This window comes from Grus americana, chromosome 10 (assembly GCF_028858705.1).
Source record: "Grus americana isolate bGruAme1 chromosome 10, bGruAme1.mat, whole genome shotgun sequence".
NCBI classification, from domain to species: domain Eukaryota; kingdom Metazoa; phylum Chordata; class Aves; order Gruiformes; family Gruidae; genus Grus; species Grus americana.
Window position 1 is genome coordinate 15,068,806 of NC_072861.1, and position 26,979 is coordinate 15,095,784.

Here is a 26,979-nt window from a genome sequence, read left to right on the forward strand (position 1 = left end):
GGCAACACAAGAGCCTGATCATCTCAAAGAAGTGTTGCAGAATGGTTCTCTCCCTCCTTGCAAGTGATGTTCGGTACAAATCATTCTCCTAGCACATCACCATCACACCAAAACAGAACCCCAAGGAAATAATCACATCCCCAAATTCCTGTCTCAGAGTTGTGATCCTGGAAGCAGAGAAGCCCTGGGAACCTCTCAAAGGACTTTGCCGTCACTGTTTCTCTGGGCAAAGATCATGGATGATAACCAAAACAGTTAGTATGGCATTTCAAATCTGTTTTCTGCAAGAACCTGACTTTGCCTCTGAACAGATAATCTTGGGAGGGGAAAAAAAAAAAAAACCAGCAACCCTCTGTTTTTCAAAAAAGGTTAATAACATTTGGTATTTTGCCTTTTTCTGTGAACAAAATATTTTTTTTTTTAGTAGACGCCAATCACTAGAGGTTTTTTGTTTAAGTCTGTCTCCCTGCATAGGGCTTGCGTAAGCTGAAAAATGAGCAATTTAAATTGGATGCTTCCACACAGTTTAGAAGTTTTTGTCCCCTCGATACAGCGAGTCTCATTCTAGCAGAGCAAAACCAGGATTGCCTCACCCTGGAGCCAGAGCAATACCACCACCGTGCCCTGTTCTTCAGAGAGGAAGGGGCTGTGGTGGAAGGAATTCTTCTAAAGCACCAAACTAGAGCTGCAGCTCCTCTGCTCTCACATTTTCCTCGCTATCTTTTCCCCCCTCTTCATCATCTTATCCAACAAAGTGGCACACCCATTGAATATCTGGAAAATATGATCAGGAAAAGAAAAGTTTCTCCACCAGTTCTATTAAAGTCACTGGGTTTCCTGGGAGAAGAGGATCTTTGAACAGCAGCAGGGTGTATGATTGCAAGTAGACATTAATTTTATTATGCAACTGCCCAATAGCATTTTTTCTGAAATATCTGGAAGTTCTACCGCGCTGAGAAAGTCAGCATTTTTTAGAGCAGTTTAAGCCATAAAACAGAGTAGTAACCATCAGGGGAAAATAAGAGTACTGTTCCTTCAAAATTTTTTGAGTGATTAGACTAATTTTCAGCCTTTCTTGTACGTGATCTATTATTTAATCTCCCACCCTACTTCATAGTAGCAAACAACATCTTTCTATTCAAAACTTTTGTTTTTCCTCCATTATTGATGCATTTCTCTCTAAAAGAATGGATTTTCGCAAAATGCTTCTAAAAGAGAGCAGAAAGCAGGAGCAGCTGCAAACAAGGCTTTGGATGGCTGTGCCGGTTCTCCCGAGTGCAATGCCGCGTCACTGCTGCCATTAAGCGTATTCCCCACCTTAAAAGCCAAATCAAGAAGAATTTTAAAACAAGGAATAAAGTTAGAAGGTCAAACACGTACGGGTGAGGAAAGACAGATCCGATCTAGTACTTACTAGGATAAGTGAAATCAGAACTAGGCTCTCAATAATGATCTCGACGTTCTTCCTTGTATTTGTATTATCATTAAAAAAAAAATAATCAGTAAATGCTCTAACTACAACCTTATGTCAGAGGTAAAAGGAGAAGAACAGTCAAGTTTCTATAACTTTTTGGTTTTCCTCACATGACATATGGGCTAACTGTTGCTTCTTTTTTCCACTCGATTGATTCCACTCGTTGTAAGATTATCTTAATGAGTTTTCCCTCCATGATTTGAAGAACTGAATATGACGAACAAACTATTTCTAAACAGATTTTCTGGGCAAAATTTTCTGATTTCTTATAGTTTCTTCCGGTTGTATTAGCACTATTTTTTTTTCTCCACACAGCTCTGGCTAATATAAACTTGTGTTTGATTAACATGTCATTCAGTGAGCCCATAAACAAATTGGCATGCAGATTATTAAATAGCTAGTAAAGTTCTTGTAAAAGCACATTTTGCAAGGGAGAGCACATCTGAATAAATAATAGCTGCATCTTCAAAACAGCAAAGACAACTCTCAGTAACTTTCTGAGAAACTGCTGTTTAAAAACGTGACACCAGTCTCAGCACAGAACATAAAATCTGGGGTCATTTACTCGCAGTCCTTCTCAAAAATATGCTGCATTTGCTTGTACAGGCAGAACAACTGCAGGCACTCTGAGAGGGTGCTGCAAAAATCACTGCTCCGTAAAGTCATTGCTAGTTACTGTTTAGAAAAGGAATTTGGAAAGGAATGAAAGCACTTTTTCACCAGATTACACAAAAGGAGAATGAAGAAATAGTTTCCAGTTGCTGGAACTAAAAGGGCAAGAAAGTGCAAGTGCATGCAGAGGGGAAAACCCACAATTTTCCTTTGCAAAGAGGAAGAAACGATGAGCAGAAAGCGCTCAAGAAAATACTTCTATGTGAGGAAAGATTTGTATATAATCAACTTCTGTTTGCTGAATAGTGGTTGCTGACATGTTTCCATCCAAGCCAATGTTGTTTTCCCTGCTTGAGTGGCATAGCAATAATAAATACATTTATTATTCATTAAATGACATCAAAGTACTTTAACATGCCTCAGCATTTCCAAACGACATTTGAATCGCAGCAATACAACACCCTTCTCACCTAATTTGCTATATTAACAGCCAGAAATTATAGCTTGCAGTTGAAATTTTGAGTGTTATAGATAATGTACGATGGGAAAGCTAGTGTTGGTGGGAGAGCAGGAGCTCATCTTGCTGAAATGTAGGACCAAACATTTCTAGACAAAATGGAGAATCACTTAGGTATCCAGAGTCAAACCCTTAAAAGAAGCTTTTTTTTTTTTAAAGAAAAAAGAAAAAGAGGCTTGACCTTATACACAGCTCAGGTCTCCCATATTTCCATATTTTAAAACAGGACTAATAGAATTCACCAAGCTCAGAGGGTGTGAAATGAGGAAAAGCACATTTCTAAAGTAAAAGGAGATCCACAGATAGATGCGCTAGTATCTGTGTGAATTGTTTTATGCCAGGGTTTGTTTTGGGGTTTTTTTTATACTCACACAGAAAAAATAAAAAAGGAAGGAAGAACCAAGAAGATTTACTCTTGCGGTTTTCTCTGCTTGCTGTTTGGAAGCAAGTCTTCACATTGCTGTCTTAACTGGCCACAGGGTCCCAGCCTACATTTGCGTGATGGAGAGCTCTGCATAGCATTTTCCTGAGTGCCACTGCATGCCAAAGGAGATGGAAGATGATTTACGGACTTCACTGTTTATGGGGATAAATGAGGACAGAATTATGCCTAGTTCACCGTGTCCCAAATAATTCCTTGAGGTTATAAAGTTTGTACAGCACTGTCTTACCATAGGTTTATGCCAGCATAAAATCAAACTAACGGGAAGCGGACTACTGAAGCGGAGCGCACAGGGAACGTTCAAAGCACACAGTGCTATGGGAGATTAATTTATCTACAGCTGAACCATATCAGCCATGGAGAAGAACCAAGTTTTATTCCCAGTTAATGCTCAGTGCTTCCAGTGTAAGACTCCCAGATCGTATTATTGTCACCAAGCGCAGCATTTGGCAAACTCTATCTACAAATAGAGCCCTGCAAAGTTTAGGGTATAAGCAAATGGATCTGAACACTAAATAGTTTTTCTTCTTAAAAGATTATCACTTGAAACACCTAACAGCAGTTACCAATATTGTGTCCCTTTAAATACGTAGGGAAAAACCATTCATTGATCTAAAAGCAGGCTGCAATACAACGAACAATAAAAGTGGGTACTGTAAGCAGCATGGATTTTTGTGTAATAAGATCAGACATTGAAAAACTAGCTGCTGTTTGGGGCAAATGCTACTGAAATAGTTATACGAGGCTGTGGTCTCTGTAAGCATGGGATTGGATTCAGTCACAAAATGGAAAAGTCCAACATTTGCAAATAAAATGCTCTGAAAAGGTTCTGTGCTCAGAAGAAAAAGCCTGCCAAAATAAATTTCTGTTTACTTGGTCCAAGTTCACAGTTTTTTAATGTTTTTGTCCTGCAAGGAGAATACCCATTGATTTGAGTTTCTAATGACTGCTAGGTCAGGCATGCTATATATTTGCTTAATTAATTTCTCTGACCTTCCTTCCATTTAATATTCAAGATGACAAACTTCCATTTTACCAGCTGTGTGGATGTTAGTCTGAAGCACTTGTGATGTCAAAGGCTGTGTATTAATTTACTAAGCAAGTTATTTCTAGCCTTTTTTTTTTTTTTTTTTCAAATATGCCTGGTCAGCATAGATTTATGATTTGTTTTTTCTGCTAAATCTGATATAATTTGCCACATGGATTTAAATTAATGCATACACATTGACCTACAGGAAGGAGATTGTCACTGTTTCATGAGGTATGAGGAAATAATCTCAATTCCAGGGAAAATTTCAGATAAATGCATTAATTTTTAAAGTTGGAAAGTTCCTTCCTACTTGTAATTAGCAATGCTTCAATTTTTCTGCCTTAAAACTCAATAGCAGAGGTGGAGACTGGAAAGAAGTACCATATCCAGTACAATGACCGCAACGTCCAGGTGCCATCCAGCAGAACAAGCAAATACTTAGAGCATGCATTTAAGTCTGACAGTTTTAGTTGAACTTCGGTTAAAAGTGAAAGGCATAGGAATAGATTGGCTCCTAAATCCTGCCTGGGAACGCCTGTTCTCATTAAAGTCTATGAGAACTTAGGAACCCAAACACAATTAGGTATCTTGGCCTTAGTTGCTTTACAATAATTAGGGCTGCCCTAATTACATATTTAAAGTTAGGCATGTGCTTAAACCCTCAGGTGAAAATTGCATTGGGAGAAGTGATCTAAAATTAAAATATCATCCTGACTCTTATATGCTTGCAAATCAAATTTATTTTGACAACAGGTTAACATAAGACATGGCTGAGATAGAGAGCCTAGAGCTAGATGGATTGTATGATTTAATGCTCTGCAATTAAAAGACAAAGCCCAGGGATGCTGCCTTTCAAATGTGTGTGAAAGTTCTGCCAGGATTCTGTTGTCTGCCTGCATGCCAGTAAACTGGAGCAGTTGGCATGCTACTTCATGGAAAATTATTAAGTCAATGATTTATTTAGTCTGGTTAAAGGAGGTGGGATAAAACACTGGGCTGGTATTGCCATGATGATTATGCTAGTATTTTATATATTTTTTTTTTAATTAATATTGAGCAACCTGTACTGCAGCCAACTTCAAGACACTTCAGAGGTGCACTTCTCATTCTTTGGCTGGAGAGCAAAAGCCTTCATTTAGACAAGAGCAGGATAAATAATAGTTTCATTCTAGGACCCTACAGAAAACTACTTTTCCTAGAATGTCCCATGCACAGAGAAAACAGACTTTTGATTTTACTGTCTCATCTTACAGAGGAGATATTCACTTTATTTTCCTGTCTCCAAGAAATGAAATATAAGCCGACTTTGCATCAGAACAGATGGGAGTCCCAGGTCTGAAGATCCCACAGAGGAGAAGTTCAATTCCTATGTCTCTGCTTCTACAGCTTCAATGCACTATTTACCAGGATACAGCAGGACGTGACCTTCCTCACCCTACTGACCTGGGATAAATGATTATTTCCAGCTTTCCATCCAAAGCTATCCATCTCTCCCCTTCCTGCTAGCCCCCCTGCAGTTTGCCACCATAACTGCCCTTACGGTCACTCCCAGACCTGCTCCGGGCCACAAAGGGGGAAGTTTAACACTTTTGGCAGAGGTGAAACAGCATGGGTTTGTGTACCAGAGATTTGGCATTGGAGTAGAGGGAAAGGAAAGAAAGGAAAGAGCAGCTGGACACAATACCCTCCACTCAGCCTGGCTGACCACTAACCTTCCCTCCTTCTAGCAGCTGAACTTTGTATAACCACCGGAAAAGGCTTCTCCAGCTCACGTGGGAGACAGCAGGGTTCTTGGTGCTAAAGACCCCAGACACGTTGCTATTGCCCCGTTATTGAGGTTAGCGGGGCAGAGGCAGGTGACCGCCAGTACCAAGGGAAAGTGTCTGATTCAGGAGAACCACGTGAATTCAAAGCTGCCTGACCCAGAGAAGAGAGCCATGGTTAACTGCAACCCATCCTGCGCAGTGGTATAACTGTATGTGGTGTTAAATCCTTAATAGAAACAGTCTTCAGAAGCTATTTTAATCAATTAAGAACAGTTGGACCCTTTAGCACATGGTTACCGTCGTCTACTTATGTACTTAAAATGCAATTATAGACAGGAAAAAAATGTTCATTTTCTATCGACCTCTTTTTACTCAAGTGAATTAAGCCTACTTCTCATCTGCATTCAGAGTCCCAGCTGCTTCCTGGCTGAAACAGATTCTGTAGGCTTTTTATATCCAGTAGCAATGCAGCAATGCCATATGTAAGGCCAGGGTGTGTGGGGGAGCTGGGATGTCTCCTGGCTCCTGAATTATTAGGCTGTTCCAAGTTCCAGTGCAGAATCATTCCCAGGATGGTGATTCATGAGGTAGCAAAGAACTTAGACTCAGTTCCCAGGCTAAGTTTTCAGGGTTAGGTTCTCAAGATTAAAAATAAAGTAAAAAAAAAAAAAAAAGGGAAATGAAGACAGTTTTTAAGAGTCACTTTCTATAACAGAGCAAATCTCTGATACCATCAGTTATCCAACAGATTACGGGTAGAGTAAAAAGGGTGAATGTATTATGAAGGAATTTTCCTAAACATATAGCAAACCATCACACTTTCACTGGAAGAAGCAAAATTTGCAGGAGGAACAAGTTACTACACTTCGAAATGCATCTGACTTCAGTGGCTGAAATGCCTTCATACATAGTTTCAACAACAGACAAACCACATCTGAAATTCAGGGCAACACATGAGAACTGCTGAAAACACAAATGCTCGTATTCCCTAAATGCCATTGATGCAAGTTGCTTGCTACCATAATTAGCTTTGTCAGAAGACTTTAAATAGAAAGGGATGGAGGGCAGTCCCTGCAGCATAAACCGGCAGGTACAGGTACCAGAGTGGTGTGCAGTAAGAATGTCCCCAATTTCTTAAAAGCAGATCTGCATTCATTCTTAATCGTTGCACTTACTTGTCATTTGATGGACAGATATGCATAGGGTAGCTACATTTCACCATTAGACTGCTAATACAGTTTCAAGGTTATATTTATAAGAAACTTGGCAAATGCTTTAATTGGTATCCACTGCAGCAGGTCACCAAGAAAAACAAACAAACAAAAAAAACCCCACAAAAACCCCAGTGTAGCATTCAGGAAACTACGTCATAAGCCTAGACAAGTTTTAAGCTGGGACAAAACAGCCTATCAGGACTAAAGACTTCTGCAAAGACTTGTTACATTAAACCATATCTTCAGTAGTTGCCAAAGGAATAATTTGAACACCAGTCTTTGTGGTCAAGCTTAGGTTTACATGCTGCTACTATAATCTAAACAGTTCCTACTAAAAATTGCATATCAATAGAACGGACCGTGCTGAATATCAGATAATTGCTGGCACATATTTTTCAAAGTCAAAACTCTGCTTGGACTTCCCTTTGAGAAAAACCCTTTGAGGGTTTGCTAGTTGGCAGAGAAGGTGAGGTGATGTTCCAGTTAGAGCATCCTTTCTGGCAGAAAGGCTTTCCTCAAAGTTCAGCAGGGTTTCCTGAGCCTGCTTAGCTCTCAGACCTGGTTTTATGGAGGCCTTGGAAGATGTCAAGATGGTGCCTTCAGACACGTGGACCCACCCAGCAACGCACAAACGCCACTATCTTTCCCACTGCGTAGCCAATAGTGAGTCAGCGTGTCACACTCGCAAAAAAAAAAAAAAGTTGAGGAGGAGGAGGGCTAAAGTTTGTGCTTGTCATATCGCAGCACATGGGAAATGCCAGGTGCAGGCTGTCAGCCTATATGGCCCACTGATTTCATATAGGTGTCTTGGAAGCACAAACTTCTCCTCAGACCTGACCGACCAGATGTCCGTGTGAATACCACCGCCCTTTATTTTCCCCGCTCATCAGGAACGTTTGCCAGAAAGATGATGACATTTGTCAGGCATTTGTATTTTGGTTAGCCAAAAAATACTGGGTCAAAGTGAAGCAATCAGAAGTTTCTAGCTGCTCGCGGTCCTCCTGGTTGAAGTCAATGCAGTTTTTATGAGGCATTTTATTATTAAAAGAACTTCTCTAGAAGTCAACCTGCCCACTGCCACTCCAACGTTTACAAAACTAATTTAGTTCAAGGGTGCTCGCAGTCAAGTAAATGCGAGCCAAACATTGTTCTCTGCTGGGGAAACTCATTCCAAGAAAGGTACCTAGCAATGTGCAGACCATAATTTAACATGACATAAAGCGCTATTTTCTAGCTTCGCATTGTATATCTCTCTGCTTTTGAATGGTCTGCAGTTGCAATGTTCATTTAACCCAGGAAAGATGCCCTAGGCAGCTCTACCGTACGAGCCCCATTGTTTATTCCGGATAGCACGACGGGGCCGCTGACCTTGGTAACATTACGTGCGTCAGGCTGTTTGTGAGCAGCCTCTCCAACCCCTCCCCGCGCTCTGCCTGCTGTACCAGCCAGCCAGCACACCTCTTTCCAACTCGGAGGCTTGGTGTACCTGTAAGAACTACATTTTACAGCAGTCTCGGGCTACTTTCCATTGCCACCCCCCCTCAAGGCTGCAGGTGCCGTTGGGGCGGTCAAGTAAATGGACGGAGATGCTTGACTAAATCTCAATTCGCAAAGTTCAATTTACGGAGCAGGCTTAAACTGAAAGCTCAGCGCTGCCAGGCACTGACCTGACTTACAGACCATGAGGCAGCGTTGGAGTTTCTGTTATTACAGGAGTTTCCTTGTAGCTTTGCTTAATATATTACTCTTAGTTAATAATTACTTTCAGCTTATTCAGAAATATAGAACGGATCATAGGATTTTATTTGCTGAGAGGTCTTAGAGGTGAGTGGAACCATCCTGCTCTAAATGACCAGCCTGAAGCAAACCAAGGCTCCTTGTCTTGTCCTGCCATAGAGAATCCCTGTGGTCTGCGTTAGCTCCTGCCGCACGAAGCCTGAGTGTCCCCCACACCTTTGCATCCCAGGCTGTACATGTGTAGAGGTCCCATTTGTGTGTCAATACAGAACAAAAAACCCTCAAAACAGACAGGGTTTTTTAGTAAAGAGGAAACCATTTCCCCCCAGCCAATGCAACCAGATAATTCTTCACGTTAATCTGCAATGACGGGGAGAAGATCACGGGCTTTGTTAGTTCTGTCAATCAGCTAATGTCAGAAACACTGCAAAACTGATGAAAACCAGTTGCCTGTGTTCATCTTGTAAGAAGAGACCTTTGCTGAACCACGATGGAGTTATAAAGGCTCTTTCTGCCACTTCCCTCTCCCCCTCCTCAGTCAAAACCCTGTTTTAAGAAACCTGACTCTTGCTGGCACAAGAGCCGGAGCAGCTGATGGAGTAGCACCAGGCTTTACTGTTGCTCAGCTGCAGTTCTGCAAGTGCTGCTTCTGAGCTGAAGGTCCTGTCCTTCCAGATGCTCCCAGACACTGTGGGTGATCTGGAGTCGTTCCTTACCACAACACACAGCACCAGGACCATCTAGAAGACCTTGCAGGGAAAACAATCCAAGGGGAAGGAAAGAACACTTAGTAAAAAAAAACCCCACCAGTTTCAGATCTGCATTTGCACATATATAAAAATTTGCCTTAGAAAAGGCCAGCTCTGTATTGAGGTATGACTGCAGTCCAGTTAGTTCCTAAATAAATCTTAACATAGAAGTACACCAACCAAGGCAGGAAAATTTAGTTAATCCTAATAGTATCATCATATCTTGCTCCCTGCATAGTCTTAAAGATCATTGGCAGGATGCTCAGTACTGAGTTACGTGTCTGGAGAGACGGTGCTCAAAGGTAATTCTGTTTCAGGACACGCGGATTTGGGGGTGTAATTTCTGTTAGAAGTGTACTTGTTTCTGGCCCAAAGTCAAGTGTTCTGCGAGACAACTAGTCTCCGTTGCCAGCACTTGTAATTAACTAAATCTCCAAGAGCACAGATGTAAAATGAGCCTGTGACAATAAATAAACAAGTACCAGTCAGGGGCAGGCAGAGACCCACTGGGACACATCTCACCTTATTATTCATAGGACTGAGCTGTTTGAGCTTAGTGTCCTTTCATGCATGAAAAGCTTTTGAGGAATGTCATTTTTGTACTGAATATGTAAATATAAAGAGACAGAGTTAAACTAGAAGCAAAGATCAGTTTAAACTTTTTAAACTATTAGAGCTATACTACTGGTTTTAAACTATTAGAGCTATACTACTTAAAGATATAAATAGCAATTGAAGCTGAAATTGAACCAGACCTTTCATATTTTCTCTTTTTTCAATGGGGAGTTTCCAGGAGTCGGCCTGAAAGCATCAGCAATCAAAGAAATAAGAGCTTAAGAAACCTGTTGCTGGGTCAGACCAGTGGTCCATCCAGCGCAGTGCTGTCTCTGACAGTGTCACGGGGAGATGCTCATTAGGGGTGCCACGTAAGCCTGGCCACTTTCGGCAGTCCGTCCTCCAACACCTACGACTGTTGTATTAGGGAAGTTATAGGGAAGACCTCTGCTTCGTGTTTTCAGAGTCTATTTGTGGACCTGTTGTCCATTACTCATCCAACCCCTTTTGACCCTCCTGGTACTGTCTCCAGTCTCCTGTGGCAGAAGTACTTCTATTTTTTTTTCCTGTTTCAAGCTCATTTCCTACTAGTTCCATTGAATGCCCCCAAGTTTCCCTGGTTTGGAAACTGGTGAATTTTTTTTAATTAGGAGGAAACCATTTTCCCACCCACCCAATCTGTGATTTTGTATAGCTCAAACACATTATTCCTCAGCCACCTTTTTCCCCAAACTGAAGAGTCCCATCTTGTTCAGGCACTTGTAAAGCAACTAATCATCCCTTTGACCACTGTAATTGTTCTACAGAGGTCTCCCTAATAGAAGGTATTTATTCCTCAGCACACTGACCTGCTTTCAAATTACAGTGACCCTAGTCCACCAGAATCCAAACTAATAAAGGTGGTTAGAAGGGAAAAAACAGCATTTAGGCTCGGAACATTCGAGCACATTCAGAAGTGAGTGCGATCCCTGCAAGGGAGAAAAGACCTTCCAAACTGCTGAGTCAGTTCAGGCAAGCCCTCATCGCTCCGTGTACATTAGGTTCATTTAAAAATGTTCCTTGAGGCTAATGGCACATTAATAAGGTATTGGCTGTATAGGACTGTCGAGTGCTGTGCCAGAAACACAATCTTTTATAAATTGAACATGTACAAAGGTTCTGGCAGTCTGATTCCCAATGACCCACTGACAAGCTACTGATCTAGCTGAAGATGTGGAGATGGAATGTAATTGCACACAATCTTTTTAATCAAGGACTACACTTCCAATAATCTGCTGCAGTGACAAAGAAAACAACATCAAGCTGTAATACATGGCTGGAATCAAAGCTCCTTTCAGTAAAGTCTTAATTAAGAGTGGCTCTGACTACAAGTTTTATAGAATAGTCAATGAGCTTCCAGCTGAGGAAAGGACCTTTCTCGATGTGATGAAATGGCTGCACGAGTACTTAGAGTATGATCAGAAAAAAACCCATGTAGAAACACAGGTAAAACTGGGGTCATACGCTGCACTCGGTAATACCATCAATACAGATTGGGATGGGAGGGAAGGAGGAAATGAAAAGGCATTAATCACCCCCAAAACCCCAAGCACAGAGAAAGCTATGGCCAAAGCCATCACCAGCACAGATCAGACCTGCTTCAGGGGTGCTGCATTACAGCCTAGCTTGCAGCAGCACCCAGGGCTGGGGTGCCTGAGGATCACAGGCTTGGAGATGATCCGGGGAGCATGCCACAGAAATGGGAATGACAACCAGGGTAAGAGCCATTGGGTGGCTTGTCACCACTTGGACAGCGTTCAATGTCAGGCTCTGCTGGTGGTCACTAAATCAGTATTCTGCCCACCTCATGCCACCAAAGCCCATTCAGAAACCGGCCAATCGCTTTAGCATTCTCAGAGATCATTTTTTTACTCTTCTATCTTTGATTAAATACAAACTATATTTTAGATCCATCCATCTGGCACTCCTCACAAATATATTCTGCAACTAAAAAATACTCAAAGTTTACAAGTTTGTTTTGTCATCCCTCTATATAACCACATTACAGTACAATGACCTGTCACAGAAGTCAAGCAATTTTAACAGTATTTGCATGGGCTGCTCTTTGCCAGCCAATCTCAATGCCAAAAAATAGTCTTGGACACATTTGATTTACTAGTACAGATGTAGCTCGCGTGTCCTAGGAAGGACAAGAGACAGAGACCATGAGCAGCTGGGACAGACTCAGGATCCCGACTGCTCCTCGCTCTTCCGAGCAATGGGCCATTTATCCTTTCACTCAGCCTCGCTCGGTGACACGTAGAACTTGGAGGCTGCTGTATTTGCTATCTACCTGCAGAGCTGGAGACTAGAGTTCAATTATCCTTAAATCCTTATCAGGATCCTTCACTCCTGCCAGTGCTGTCATGGAAGTGTAATGCATGTCCTGCCTCAAGGTTTTGGTTCATTTGTAATAAAAATCATCTGGCCTCTCTCTGAAGGAAAATGCAATCCATCCCCACTGGGAGACAGTTGAAAAATATAGTTTATCTGGATGCCAACTGGATCCTCATCAGAAAGAAGCTTTTGTGCTGTATTCACGTGCAGAACCGTACAGAAAGGGAGAAGTCTGAAAACGTGAAGATTTTCTGTGATCTTGAATTGTTTGGCTGGTTGCACTGATTCCAGATGGTGCTCCAGGCACTCAGCGTCTCTGAAAACGGGCCAATTTTCATTCTCCCAGTTCTTATAGTAAGAGAAAAACTGTTCTCTTGAGAAAAGAGAACAGGGAAAAGCTAGTAATGATACTTCTACTCTTGTTGGCAAATTATAACTCAAATTAGCCAACATGCTGCAACAGTTCTGGCTTTCCAGCTGGAGAGGGTGAGGAGCAGTGAGCTTCTCAGGATGTCTCACGTAGCACAAAGCACTGCTCCCTAAAACAACCTGAACCCAAACCCCTTTCAGATCACCCGGGCCCCCGAACTTTTCATTTCAGATCTTCAATTATTTTTTTTCTCCAATTCCTCATACCAGTGAAGAGAGATAAATCTGTTTAAAAGTAGGGTTGTTTTTGCCAATGTTTTCTAAGGGTTTTTGATCCTTACCCAACAACATTTCTGGGCTTTAGGGCTGTTCCTGCTCTAGGTCCGTTTTTGCCCAGTGACCTGGCAACAGATGCTGAACAGTTTATAACGTCATGTCCTGCTTTGCAGTCAAATCCATGTTCCTACACAGGAACACCTCTACATCTCGTGGCTTATTCATTCAATCTTTAAGACTCCTTTGCAAAAATTTTTCAGTTTAAGATATGATGTAGTTCAGCTGGCATCACGCCTCTGATTAGATCACCGCAAAGAAACAGAAGAGAAATAGCACAGTAAATTATATGCATTAGCGCAAGCTACAAACTTCCATCCTTACTGTCCCCAGCGGACTAAACTGGTTCTGAAAAGGAACAGACATGAGCGGCGTCTTTGACAGAAGCCCAGTGTAAAATTTGGGTTGTTTTGCGTTGAACCAGAATGCGCTCTGGACTTTGAGCTTTATTTTTGCTTACATTTATTTGATGAAATCCCTCTCCCCACAAGTTTCTAAGTATCTGAAAAAAGTTTGTATTAAAAAAAGTTCATGAATTAGTTATCAGTATGGATTGATGAACACTTGCATACACAAAGCCTACAACTTTTACAGGTAGCTTTGCCATAGTAACTTTTTTTTTCTGTTTTGCCTCTGACTTATAAAATTAGTACCTTCTTGACTACGAGCTTCCTTCATTAGTGAGAATTTAACTGTTCATTTTAAATAAGGGATTCAGAAATGAAGCAGGGCTACGTGATTTTTTCATGCCAACATTTGTGGCAGGTATAACCCAGCTATTTTGATAAGCATTCACCCACAATACTTTTCCTCAAATCAGGCTGAGGCTGTATCAACATTTTGACCACACGTACGTAGCTTTTCAAGATGAAAGGGCAAAAGATGCGTCTGAAGTATCCTGCAGATACTCTTCCCAGAGAATACTGGACATCACCACAAGGTAAGTATTCATGCAAAAAGGAGTTGCTGTTCTACCTCAAAGTGCATCTTTTGGTTTTTGTAAAAAAAAAATCTTCAGAGCAGAAGTGGAAGAAATTATGTTTTTCTTTTTTCCTCCCTGTCAGCTTTGCTGCAGTGAAAAATTTTCACATAGCTTTGCTTAGAGTTCTGCTGGCTAACAGCCACAGTTTAATTTATAAAATAACTGACAGGACCAACAGGCATGTTTGTCTCCTTCCATGGGATTTAAACAGCAGAGAGTTTAAACAGCAGATACTCCATTAAAATGAGTTCATATCGTATCTAGTCAGACCTTACAAGCCTTGGCTTAAAAGCCAAATCCATTTGTTTCTCTAAGACTCCTTTATGTCTGCCACTCACCGTGATGAAAGGGGCCACGCACACTGTGCCTCATAGCCCTGGGTGATAGGAAAAGCAGCTTCAGGCTCCTTATCAAAACACGTGTTGAAGGAAGGATAGCCCTGCTGCAGACAGACGTTCCTTTTCAAGCCCATCTAAACTTTGCGTATCACAGCTATTGCTTTGCATTTTCCTGGCATTATCAATTAAAGGATTTCAGCACCTGCTGAATCAGTGTTCCCAACAGCCCCCCGCCCAGGGTGGAAGCCAGTACTGCAAGGAGGACGGGTTGAACCACCTTACAAAATCACTGCGGCTCACACCCGCAGCGGAAACGCAAATAGGGAACCAAAGAAATGTCCCTGCAGTGTGCACAGGAGACGCCACTCTCCTTTTTGCTGGGCTGTTGGCTCGCAGCTTGCTCAGAGTCTGGCCAGCTGAGGACGGTATTGGGGAGATTTAGCAACACCCCTGAACTGGAGTCTGAGGGAGCACTGGATGTCCTTTCTTCTCTTGCTCCCCTATGGATTGTAAAGCAGCCAATACAAAGACATTACAACCTGGGTCCTGGCTTACCCGCCCTTGTTTAGCTAGTACATGTTGCTTAAGTCCTAGCACTTCCCACCGCTGTGCCCAGGAGCCAGCAATTCATCAAGTCCATCACTGACTCTACCCACCCTGTTACCTCTGAACTACCATTTCCAGGGGGTTTTTTTCTCCTCTGAAAAAGGTTCCCAGATGTTCTCAGGCTCTCACTTCAGCACGGTTTAATGAAGGATTATCCATGCTAGTTGAACTTGGGGAGACTGTAAGCACCTTTCTCTCCAGAGCCCAACTGTCCATCAGCTAGCTCAATAGCTCTAAACAGTGACTTGTTCCTAAGCACAACCTCTTTTTTTTTTCTTTTATTAACAAGTAATACCACATGCTCCTCAAGTGAGTGAGAAATTATTATTTGACTTAGGACGCTCTCAAATTATAAGCAGCCCACAGTTATTTTAAGTGTACGTTGCATCTTTTTCTCAATGAAGATTAATGTTATTCTTGCCACGGGGTTATGTAAGAAGGAAACATTTGTGCAACAGCAATTTAAGACTTTCCCCAGATTGATTTATGTGTTTATTTGTTTTCAACTTTTTAGGCACCCATAAATGATGTCTTTAGTCTTCAGAGGGAATACTGACATCCAGTAATTTATGACTGGCTAAAAGCAAGTGTTGAGGGAAGATTATTTGTCTCTTGACCATAACTGAGCGGGCTAGGTTGAATAAATGAGTTTGCATAAACTAAGCTGAGCATAAAGATTTGAAGCCAATATGTAAAGCCAGCAAAAAACTAAACAAACCAAAAAGCCAAACAGTGGGTTAAAACCAAAGATTAAACTTGCCTGAGTGCTACAGATACGTAGGAGAAATCACGCTCATAGGAAGCCAGAGTTGCTGAAATAAAGTATTGATTTTCTGCTGAAAGAACTGTAAGTATAAAAGGACAATTAATTTTTAAATGAAGGTAGCGGTCATATTATTGCTCTCTGGATGTAGAGAGCAGCTCATCTGTCTATATCTACAGCATTTGACTCTGTGCTCAGAGGCAGCGAGTTCTTAACAATCTAGTTTCGATTAAAAATATTAGAGTATGATTAAGCGTTCGGACTCTTCTTTTATAGATTTGAACTTCAAATTGAAGGTGACTGCATTCAACGCACACACAAGATACATTCCTGAAGCAGCACCTCACCTTCCTTCCCAGCCATTCACCTCTACTCCCTCGCCCCAGCAACACCCCGTCCTGCCAAGTGCCCCCGCCTGGGGTTTGGGGTCATCTTTGGCTTGTTCCTCTCCCCAGCCTTCAGACCCTACATCTTAAAACTCCTTTCTGTACCAACACCTCAGAGTAACAGCCTCTGTAGGCATCCTGAAAACAACCGGGCAGGCTCTCACCACCTCACAGCTTTGAGTTGATGAGCGATGCTGATGAGCAGGAGTTATGGGCTCTGGGCCATAAGAAGTTTTGGAGAGTTAAAATTGAGTGAAGAAATGAATTTAAGGGTTTGTCTGGGTGAAATTATTTTGTGTGAGCGTAAGAAATAATATCATCCCAAATCAGACTGAAAAAATCCAAATAATTAATAGTTTTTAAGTCCAGGTATATCAGTTTAGATCAATCAAATAATTTTAAGCAACTGAAACATTTCACTTTAATTCTGGCTATTTTTGTAAAAAAAAAAAGATTAAAAAGCCAAAAAGTAATGAAAGATGCAGACTCCTGAGTAGTATTAATTCAAACCTGTTTGATCTTTCACTATGAATTAAAAATGGGGGTTTTGCTTGTTTAAGAAATAGGGATATGACAACTTTGGACTCAAGCATCATTCTTGGTATCATAAATGTTCTTCTAGGGAATGTCTGATAAATCCATCTTGCGTATGACTGTTTCCGATTGCCTCAGGCTGTCACTGGAGCAGTTCCCAACTGCTTAATGAATCCGTAACGCCCACATCCTGCATGATGAGCAATTGCAAAATTATTTATTTTTTTCTTTTTCCAGAACACACCGGTGAGGAGAACTGCTTCCAGGTCTGGGTGGACATGAACCTGAGTGGAGCCTGAACGCCGTTAAAGCCACACTGACTAACAAAACTTTTAAAATATGACTACAGTCAGGATTTTAACTCCACAATGCTGCTATGCCGGGATGTGACAGGCTTCCTACCCAGGTCTGGAAGGTAGGGATCTGCTTGTATATATGAAATCGCATAATTTCCCATCCCTCCCCTCCCTGCATATCTATTGTTTTGGGAAAGGAGTCCAGAAGAAAAAAAAAATTTTTTTTGAAATATACCCTACAGGTTGAGGTGAGTGGAAACATGATTAGCCAGCACAGGAACTAGTATGGTTTAGACCAGCTCACTGTAATATGTGGTACATTATTGCCTTAGATTTAAAGTGACAGTGCCAAGATTGTCAGGTTTGGAAAAAACCACCAAGTATTTTAAAGTATCTTGCATAGGTAAGAATGATTGTGAAATTCAGCCACACCGATGAGCACAGACATTATATCATCTGTAACAGAGCTCGTATACTAAAGAGGATGCCAACATATCTTGGTCTGCTCGTGTACATAAGGTCATAAAAAATGACTATATCCTCCCTTCCGTGGCAATCTCTCATGAAAAGAGCACTGGGAAACACAAACAGCAGAGGAAAGACCAAATGCTCAGGACCGGTTCTTCATTGAGGTACCCCAGTTCTCTATCCCCAGGCCGTGGTCCCTGACCCTTGGTGCACACGACTGCCAGGCTGCAGGGTTTCCCAGCCGCAGGAACAGTCAGACAAGAACAAGCTGAAGGGACCAGGGCATCAAAACTCGATGATGCCAAGCCCCTGAAGCGATACAGCCGCTGCCTTGTCCTGGTCCTTTGCCAAGCACAGGGAGCCAAGCGCAGGGTGTCACTCTTGGTACCGAATTACAGCGCGCACCACAAGCCAGCACCGCTCCATCCCTGGGACGTTGCAGCTGCAGGGATTGCAATTTCTTAAATGCCATTACTATTACTACTCGCCGCTGTCTGACCACCAGGCTCCCAAATTGCACCCGCAGAATGAAATACTGCGCTGAGCTTCTGCAAAAGCTTTGGGGTGGTTTCGGGCCACCAGCATTTCTGGGCAATTCTAGACGGTCCTGTCTAGATGCTGGGAAGCAGACAGTCCCTCAGCCCTCTCCAAGAGGCTGCCTGCAGTGCCCAGCTATTCTCAGAGCCATTAGAGGGAGAGAGATTGTACTGAAGCACCTGGGGATTTACAGAAGAGCATACACTAAGACTGCTAAACTGCCTAATAATCTGAACCAGCGATTGCCCTTCTTCATCTGTTGGCTTTGTTTAAGCCAAATTATGTTTTCAACAAATCTGAAGAAATTAAAAAATATAATTCTACAGCTGGGTGCTGACAAGCTGGAAAAAAGTAATTTTCTACAATTCAGCTATTCAGAGAAAATTTGATCATTCAAGCATGAACCTTTATAATTGTTTCTGCTAATCTTTTCTTCCCCCCCCTCGCATGTGCTGTCTACATTGAGTGTGCTGGTAAATAAGAGCAAAGCATCCAGCCAACCAGTCTCAAGCTGGACTGAGAGTGTTTCAATAACACTGACGGGTTTCACAAGCCAGACTGGGACCTGCAAAACCATTCTGCTAAAGTACACAGCACATCCTCCTGTGGCTCAGATAGACGGTCGGATGGGCAGCCAGGGCCTCCTCCAGCATGGACCAGCTCTGCTTCAACCTGTAAGATGCTTCCATAGCCCCTCCAAGCCTGGCTATACTGCTGGGCACCAAGGAAATCCAAGGGGAGGTTGAGGCACTGGCCAAGGAATTGGAAAATAAGCAGAACATGTTGTTCAGCTGTTACAGAGATGGAAGACCACAAGTACCTGGCAGACAGCCGGGAGCAGCACGTGGCTGCTGTACCCTCGCTCATATATGCGAGCACATCATTGCCCAGCACACGTGCTGGGAGACACAAGGCAAGTTGGATATTCACGTGGGAACAAGGTTGTTCCCTCCCTGTGCACTGGTGTATCCACAGGCAGATCCCCACCTGCAGCGGTGCTAAAAGTATTTAGAAAATAATAGTCACACAGCATGTCCATGGTAAAACCAGGGAGCTGGACTTTCTCAGGAGGAGCCAGCCCCAGTGAACACATGCAGTTAACTCCTTTCACATCTGGGGACCATCTCTTGCTGGTCCCCAGATACCTGATCTAGAACAGCATTATGTTCCAGCAATAATAAATTAATCTGGAGACAACTGCCTTGGACAACCCCATTCCAGCACCTAGATCTGTTCAGTGCCAATAACTGTCTCTGCACAGCCAAGCCTGCTGAAATGTGATTGCAATAACTAACAGTGCAGAACATTACCAAATGCCTTCTGACACCTAATCCACCACGCCACTCGGATGAGCACGAGCATTATGTTGGTGCAGCTCCGACAAGCCGGATCCCCAGAGGAGGCTTCCCCCTCTGATAATGCTGGGGCACGGACAGATTCAGGTGAGCAGCCAAGCTGTGAGTGAGGAGAGCAGCTTGGAAAGGCAGGTCCTTCTGGCCAGCCCCAAGAAATACATTCTCCATCACTAATGACTTAATGCAGTGTAGCAGTCACAGCATAGAAATGTTATCAAGTTCATGGGGAGAGCAGAAGGAGAGAAGAAGAAATGTGATTTATACAACCTCAAGAACACAGATTTTTGAAAAAAAATATTTATATTCCCTCTGAAAATGATGATTTTTTTGGCAGAAAAGATCAACCTAAACCTGAAACCATTGGATTCAAGCTGTCATTATAATTTCTTCTGTGACCTACAGCTCAGATGCCATATGCTCTCACTCTGCTTTCTGGGTAAAGTTTTCTGCCTGTTGTATCCTTCCCATAACATGCTTTTCTCTTCCCGTAGGAGGGAGGGCTCCATGATAGCTCAGATGTTTCACAGGAAACATCCTCCATCCACTGTCCTGCGGACAGAGGCAGGCAGAAGGATGCAGCACTTGAACTCCCATGAGATTACATGATTCATTTTGAAGAGAAAAATCTCCAAGGGATGGATCTCTACTTGAAACCTCCTATCATTTTCCGAGTAAATGATTCATCTTTTAGAAAAAAGTACATCTGACTGAAAATGCAGTTTGTCAAAGATCAGTACTGATGGAAATTACCAGGTACTTCTGATATTCCGCAGAAGGTAACAGTGTAGAATAACATCACGTGACACAATAGCCAGAATATCAGGAGGGAAAAATCAAATCCATCTTTGTTGGACCTTCACAAGAGTACTTCAGGAAGGACTGGGCTACACTAGTACTTCTGATAACATTTTTTGCTTCTGCTCCACAAAAAAAATAAGTATCCACACTTAATAGTCAGCCTTGCTGACAGTGCCTTGACTCCTTTTCACCAAATGAAGTTATAAGCTAAAACGTAAGATCTGTTGGCTTGAAATAGTCTTCCGGGAATAACAGACCTCTGATCAAGCCAGCAGAGCATTACGAGTCTGACCCTACTCCTCAGTGATTTCTTCATGAGCCCAAACTTGCTGGTCCATCCTCGGGATCTGACTGGGAAATACATGCAGTATCTGCTTGGTTTCATTCACTTCGCATCATCAGCTTCTCTTTCATCTCCCTGCTGCAGGACCGGCTGTCACAGTAATTTCTGTGCTTTCAGGAAATTAAAAAAATCTGCTGTCCTTGTGCTTAAAATAGACTAGAGGGCCCAGCTGATTTATACTTGCCTTGTAGGATCTAGGAGGTGGTGAAATTGGAAAACAACTTGAAAAGGAGTAAATTACGAGACAGAGAAAGAACTGTGAACTTTTAAAATAAAAGATCCTCAGTTCACCCTGAGAAAAATTCTCAGGGCATAAGAGTTCTGGAGTCACTGGGACACTCACTCACAGCTGGCACAACACGATGCTCCAGCCAGATGTGAACCGCTACTGAACTAGCCCTGCCAGCAGCATCAGCTCACTGGAAATGTAGCTGGGCAAACTTGGCTGCATAGATAAAACCTGTACCTGGGATCTGCTCGCTGCATAAAGGTAGCTATAGAGAGCAACTAGACCATTGGATACCCAAGTTCCACCCAACTGTCCCCATGGTTCAATATCTTCTCTTTCCCATCTTCTCCAAATGAAGCAGGGTTCCCTCCTCAGATTGATTATTGCATTTGATGTGAATAACTTTTTTTGTTGCTGCTTGTTTTAAAGAGGCATTCCACATCCCTGCTCTTTTACAGTAGTTACCCTTAACACTTCTACCTCCCACCTTGACCAAAGGTGCATGTCAGGAAAAGTTTCCCCCCTCCCTGGGCAGTGACTCAATTCCCTGAGTCGGGTCAGTTCCTCTCCTTCAGCATCATTGTACAAAGCAATCTGTGTTAGCAGCTAATGAACTATCCAGAGGCAAACTTGCAGAGGCAGAAGGGAGTCAATCTCTGCTGAAGCCATTTTGGTTATGGATTCAGATGATGAGGTCAGAAGAGACCTTCAGCTATGCGGACATCTGCATCAAATAAAATAATCCTTGTACTAATCACATAATCCCCTTTACCTCTCTGGGTGATAAAACACCTACTTAAAAATTATATTGCTCCTAAAAATCTTCTATTGCCTGGAGAACCTTTGAGTACCAGAGATTAAATGCTATGGAAAATGAGTACGCATAATTTTCACTTTGCTTTGTGCCAGAGAGACAGGGAATGTTTGGACAGATAGGAAAATTGGGATAGAAACAGTCTGCTCTGCCATTTGTCTGCTCTTTCACACTAGCAGAGACAAAATATTTTTGTGATTGGGAAATGCTGAGACAAGAACAGTGTCTGTACCTCTTCTAAGAGATGATATTTCAAGTGGATAGCGCTCGTTCACCACTGCTTCTCTTTTCTTTGTTAACATCTCTTTTTATTGGCTAATATTTTAGCAAGAAGCATTCATGGGCTAAATTAAGCTGGAGATGAGGTTTCTCCTGTTCACAGCTCTCTCAGTTACCCAAGCTATGACATTTCCAGCAGGTTTATTTCCCTGCAAGAACACATCAGAGAGATTTTCTGTTTCCAGTTCCACCCCCAAGTTTCCCCATACCCAGGAGCAGCAATCCCTTGTCTGACACAGTGTTTGTTTTGCAGGTGGTTGATGATGTTAGCAGTAACTATACACCCGGGTGAAGAGCAGCATAAGCAATGGAGGGACCAACCCCAGAGCCTGTGTACGTTGATGTGGACAAGGGACTGACGTTAGCCTGTTTTGTCTTCCTCTGCCTCTTCTTGATTGTGATGATTATTCGCTGTGCAAAAGTCATCATGGACCCTTACAGTGCCATCCCCACGTCTACGTGGGAGGAGCAGCATCTAGATGACTGAAAGGACTTCACTAGACAGAGCCATAAAATGCTGCGATCCAGGAGGCCTTCTCCTACCGGGAAGGCCAACACGCAAACAGCCATTTCCAGATGCGCAGGGCAACGGCAATATCTCTAAGAGCACATAGAGTGAATGATTCTTGCTCAACCGATCAGGATATCAGCACGCCATTCTGGCAGCACAGTTTAATACTATGCAGCAACCCTTATTTTAGTGAAAACAGTTATCATTGCAACTCAAGTAGCACAAGACTCTCCAGACTCTTCCTAATATAACTCAGACTAGCTCAGTTTGTCCTCCCCTCTGTATCTCCCACAAATCCAGGGTAACCATCACAATTTGGAAAAGCAGGAAGAATATTTTGTCTTTCCTGGAAATAGATTGCTTCAAATATCTTCCTCAGTCATTATATTTATGTTTCCAAAAGGGCCCAGATATTATAATTTTGTATCCCGTAGCGTCACTAAGTAGAAACACTAAAGCACCCCTGGTTAAGTAGGGTCATACGAGCAGATTTATTGTCGACAAACTTGGTTGTGCACATACACTCCCTACCACAGTGCAGCCGTATTTCCAGTGATAAGGACACAGGAGCACTCAGACTACAGATCCCAAGGGGCTCATGGACTGCTGTGGACCTCATAGCACCACCTCACTCTGCCCTACTCATGCAAACACTAGGCATTTTATCATCTGCCACGAGTCCATGGATTAGCTATGTATGTTGACCACTTATGATGAGCTTGGTAGCCACCAGAAGTCCATGGACCAGAACTTGGACACTGCTGGTTTCAACTACATAGAATTTGTGATTTTTCAAAGAGTGATTCCACATGCAACTTCAACTTTTGTTTCAGGTGTACTTCAGTGAGATGACACACAAATAGAATGACAAAGACAATAAGCAAGGAGACGTTGCTCCTAGCTTTGTCACTCAGACTCCTCAGCATAACAGTTACAGTAACACACAATAATATGCATTCTACCTCGGAGAAATTCAGCACCTTTAAAAGAAGAATTTTTCCACAACTTTCTAAGGTGAATAGCTGTACATTTCCTTCTCTCAATTCATTAAGACAGCCATTATGCAAGAAGGCATAAAGGAACAGGGAAGCTTTAGAAATTTATTATTTACCTTTTGAAGAGTGGGGATTGAGGGATTCTAATGTCCTCTACCCCCCAAATTCTAAGCTTTGCTCACAGCTGCCTTTTTTTAGTGACGTGTTTGGCTTAAGGGATTGTAAGGAGTTGCTGAAGCAATAGAGAGCAGGTACTGGAACCACAACAAGCATCACGAGCAGACAAGACTTGAAAGCACAAATGTGCAAGAAGGGCATTTCACTGTTTCTCCTCTTCCTTACCATCCTACCTGACCTCTGGGTTCTTGCTGTGAGGGGATGCACAGTGGGTGAGAAAGGTGGAGCCAAAGGTTGGGACAAGGAATCAGGATGCAGACCTTGCAGGTTACTATTCTCAGTGCTGTCAGATTTGTTTGACGATCACACAAGTCACTTCTTTATGGGCCTCAGTCTACTCATCAGGGAGATGGGTACAACAATATTAACTTGTCTCACATTGTTTTGTCTGTCTCATAATACCAGAAAGCACTTGGAGAACTTTGGATAGGGATACAGAAATAAGGTATTGATTTACAATTCTTCCTTATGAAGCCAATGGGGAAGATCTGAATCTCAGTGTTCAGCGAGGGAAGTTCTCCCCAGGCAGAGGACTTGTCCAGACCTCCATGTACTCTCCATTTAAGACTGTAGTGTTTTGAGTCATGCCAAACAGCACCTGGCTTTGTTACATAGTCCACTGATTTGTGAGGACAGTCTGGATGTAAGGTGCTCAGCACTGTGATTACAGAGTTCCCAAAATAGCAGGCTATGACGCACATGGAGGTTTTTGCATGGATCTTTTGCACTGCACATTTTTTTGCTAATCTCTGTTGTAGGAGATTCCATTCAGGAGCCAGGAGATTTGAGGACTGGCTTTAATCGTGCTATTCTCTACCAAGAGACCTCCACTGCTTCAATTACCCACTGCAGATGGCTCACCAGGCTGTTATTTAGCCTCAGTTTCTGCTAGCCAGCTAATCACCAGTAACAGGACTTTTTCAAGCGTGAATGTTAATGCTCACCATACTTTGAGCAAACACGTTGGTCTCATTCACACTGTGTCTATCTGTACTATAGGAATGGATGCCCTAGCTCAAAGCAGATTGCTTCTGTTCCCTGGGGTAGCATTTAGAACCCATCTTTTGTCAGCAAGTCTCGTACCCCACCTTGATATTACTGAGGTTACTTACAGAATAAACAAAACCCCAAATGAATTCTATTGCCAGGCTAGAGACACCTTCAGTTTGCCGGTCACCTGGCTGGGTTCGCAGCTGATGCAGAGCAAGACCAGAGCTTGTCATCACTTCTCCCAGTGCCAATACTCCACTCAATATTTATCTGCATGCAGAACTCTCTGGCTTTGTCACGCATCACTGATAAGCCCCTGCTCAGCTAAGGACTTACGCACGTGCTTAAGTTTAAGCCTCTGAGCAGGCTGCCTGACTACACAGAGAACAGGGTTACTCGTGTGCTGTGTCCTTGGCAGGGCAGGGACAGCAACACTTAGTCCTTGCAGGAGCAAAGCCTGTGTGAGAACAAAGGGTTACAAATGCGGGGGAAGCAAATTAACGACTTTGCTTGGCAAGAATGTTTGCCACTTCTTTTTTTCCTCTGTTTGTCCAGCTGTACAAACCATTTTATGGATTTTCTGAAGATCCTAAAGGAAAAGATCCCTATGGGTAGTTCTATTTTGTAACAAAAAGGTACTTAAGTTCCTGGCATAGCCTGTCAAGTTCATCCTTCTGTTGACAAAAAAGGTCTCCATAAGCATCTACAAATTCACATCCCACCTTTCACGACTGTAAAAGTCAATGTGATTGTTTTTATATAGATAATGTAAATGCATTCTAATTTCTGCCTTCCCCCACTGGTTACAATCATACCACCTCACCACCCTAACCAAAAGCAATACTAAACATCATGCCAAAAGCAGAAGTTCTCTGCTCCTTGCATTCGGAGTCGGGACATGCCCACCCGAGGTGCGTCACTGCAGCTCCCTCCCGATGCCGACCCTGTGAGCCCTGTCAGCAGCGCTGCGCTCACGGCCAGCGGAAGGTCTGGTTTAGCTGGGGCTGCATTGCTGGGCTTGGTAGTAATTTCAGCTGCATGCAACAAGTGCCTCTGCTAGTTTTCGTTTTTTAATCATTATGCCATACTACCAGCAATTGCACTCAGAGGAAATAATTCAAACTTGTTGCAAATGTATTTATCTAACACAATAAACAGCTTCGACATGGAAAACATTCTTGTTGTCTCTGTTGTGGTTCACTTCCAGTTGCCAGGACCTCTTAAAAACACCCACATTGCAAAAACATGATTTTCAAGTAAGTTTTACATTCCTGACAGCCCCCCTTGGAGGGCGGGGGTGAGGAGAGAACTGCTCCATGCGTAGTAAACCCACTGCAGACTCTCGGGAGCTCAGGACAGAGCTGATGGACCTCCAAGTGTTCCTGTGGCTTTGCTGGAAGGTCAGTCCCTCCAAAATAGCTATTTCACATTATTCCCTGGGTCGGGAAGAGCACTGAGCTAAGCAGAGCTTCGGTTCAGTGGGGGACCGCAGCATGCTGTATTGCAGCAATTCATTATCAGTAACACACTGCATACCGAAAGAAATAGGGCCTCTGAGACTGGAATCCCTCCCGCTAGCAACTGAAAATGAAGAGCACGGAGCATCTGTGGGGTCTCTTTGAAGAAGCCACAGACTATGGGATATGCTGAGTAAAAAGCACCCAGGGAACTCCTCCTCTTGAAAAAGATGAAGAGACAAATTTACAACATGAAAGAATTAGCAAAGGACTCTGTTGCCTGAAAGCTGGGTGCTTTATATCTGCTTGTCCCTGCAGTGAGTCCTCTGGCAGAAGGACTTTTGTGTCTGAAACCCAATTTGCCACAAAGACAAAACCCCACTGACAGATTATTAACCACGTCGTAGTCAGAAGCAGAGCCTGGAGTCTTTACGCTGTTTTCAGAGCAGCTACTATGGCTAATATAAGAGCAGACCTGAACTGAAGGCAGCAGTGGCTGACTTTGAGCAGACACCCTGAAGAACTGTGGGCATAAAGGTTTTTCTGAAGGAAACAGGGACCAATGTTAGCCAGGGAACCGCACAAGCGTTGCTGCAGCAGCCGGTGCTGTCCAAAGGTGACCCAGCAAGCTGGGTATTACAGGTCTCAGTGGGTAACTTCAGCCCACGTTTCTACAGCTCTGAAGTCAACTCAGGACTTGGATGGGGAAAATGCTGTGCTTGGACTCCAGCAAGCTCCGTGGCACACAGGGAGGGTGGCGAGGACATTAGGCCTCACATATTTAACTGGTTCACTTCAGAAACTGGTGCTCCAGAAAAGAGTGAGTCTGAGGGATGAAGGCAGTGAGTTTTCAAGACAGCTCCAAATTAAACTTCCACGCAGCCAAGCTGATGCTGGTTCCCTGTGCTACCTGCAGTTTTCATGCAGCCCCCCATTAAAGCTTAGTG

At 42.9% G+C, this 26,979-nt stretch overlaps 1 protein-coding gene across 1 annotated transcript in view; it reads left to right on the top strand.

The window, feature by feature from the left end:
- Nucleotides 1-25,732, top strand: part of CTXND1 (cortexin domain containing 1) — a 36,009-nt gene extending 10,277 nt beyond the window's left edge. The window contains exons 2-3 of the mRNA XM_054837537.1: nt 17,021-17,198; nt 22,156-25,732. Of these exons, the coding sequence (XP_054693512.1) occupies nt 22,210-22,389 (180 nt within the window). The 5' untranslated portion in view covers nt 17,021-17,198; nt 22,156-22,209 and the 3' untranslated portion in view covers nt 22,390-25,732. The remainder of the gene's footprint in view (nt 1-17,020; nt 17,199-22,155) is intronic.
- Nucleotides 25,733-26,979: the final 1,247 nt, after the last annotated feature.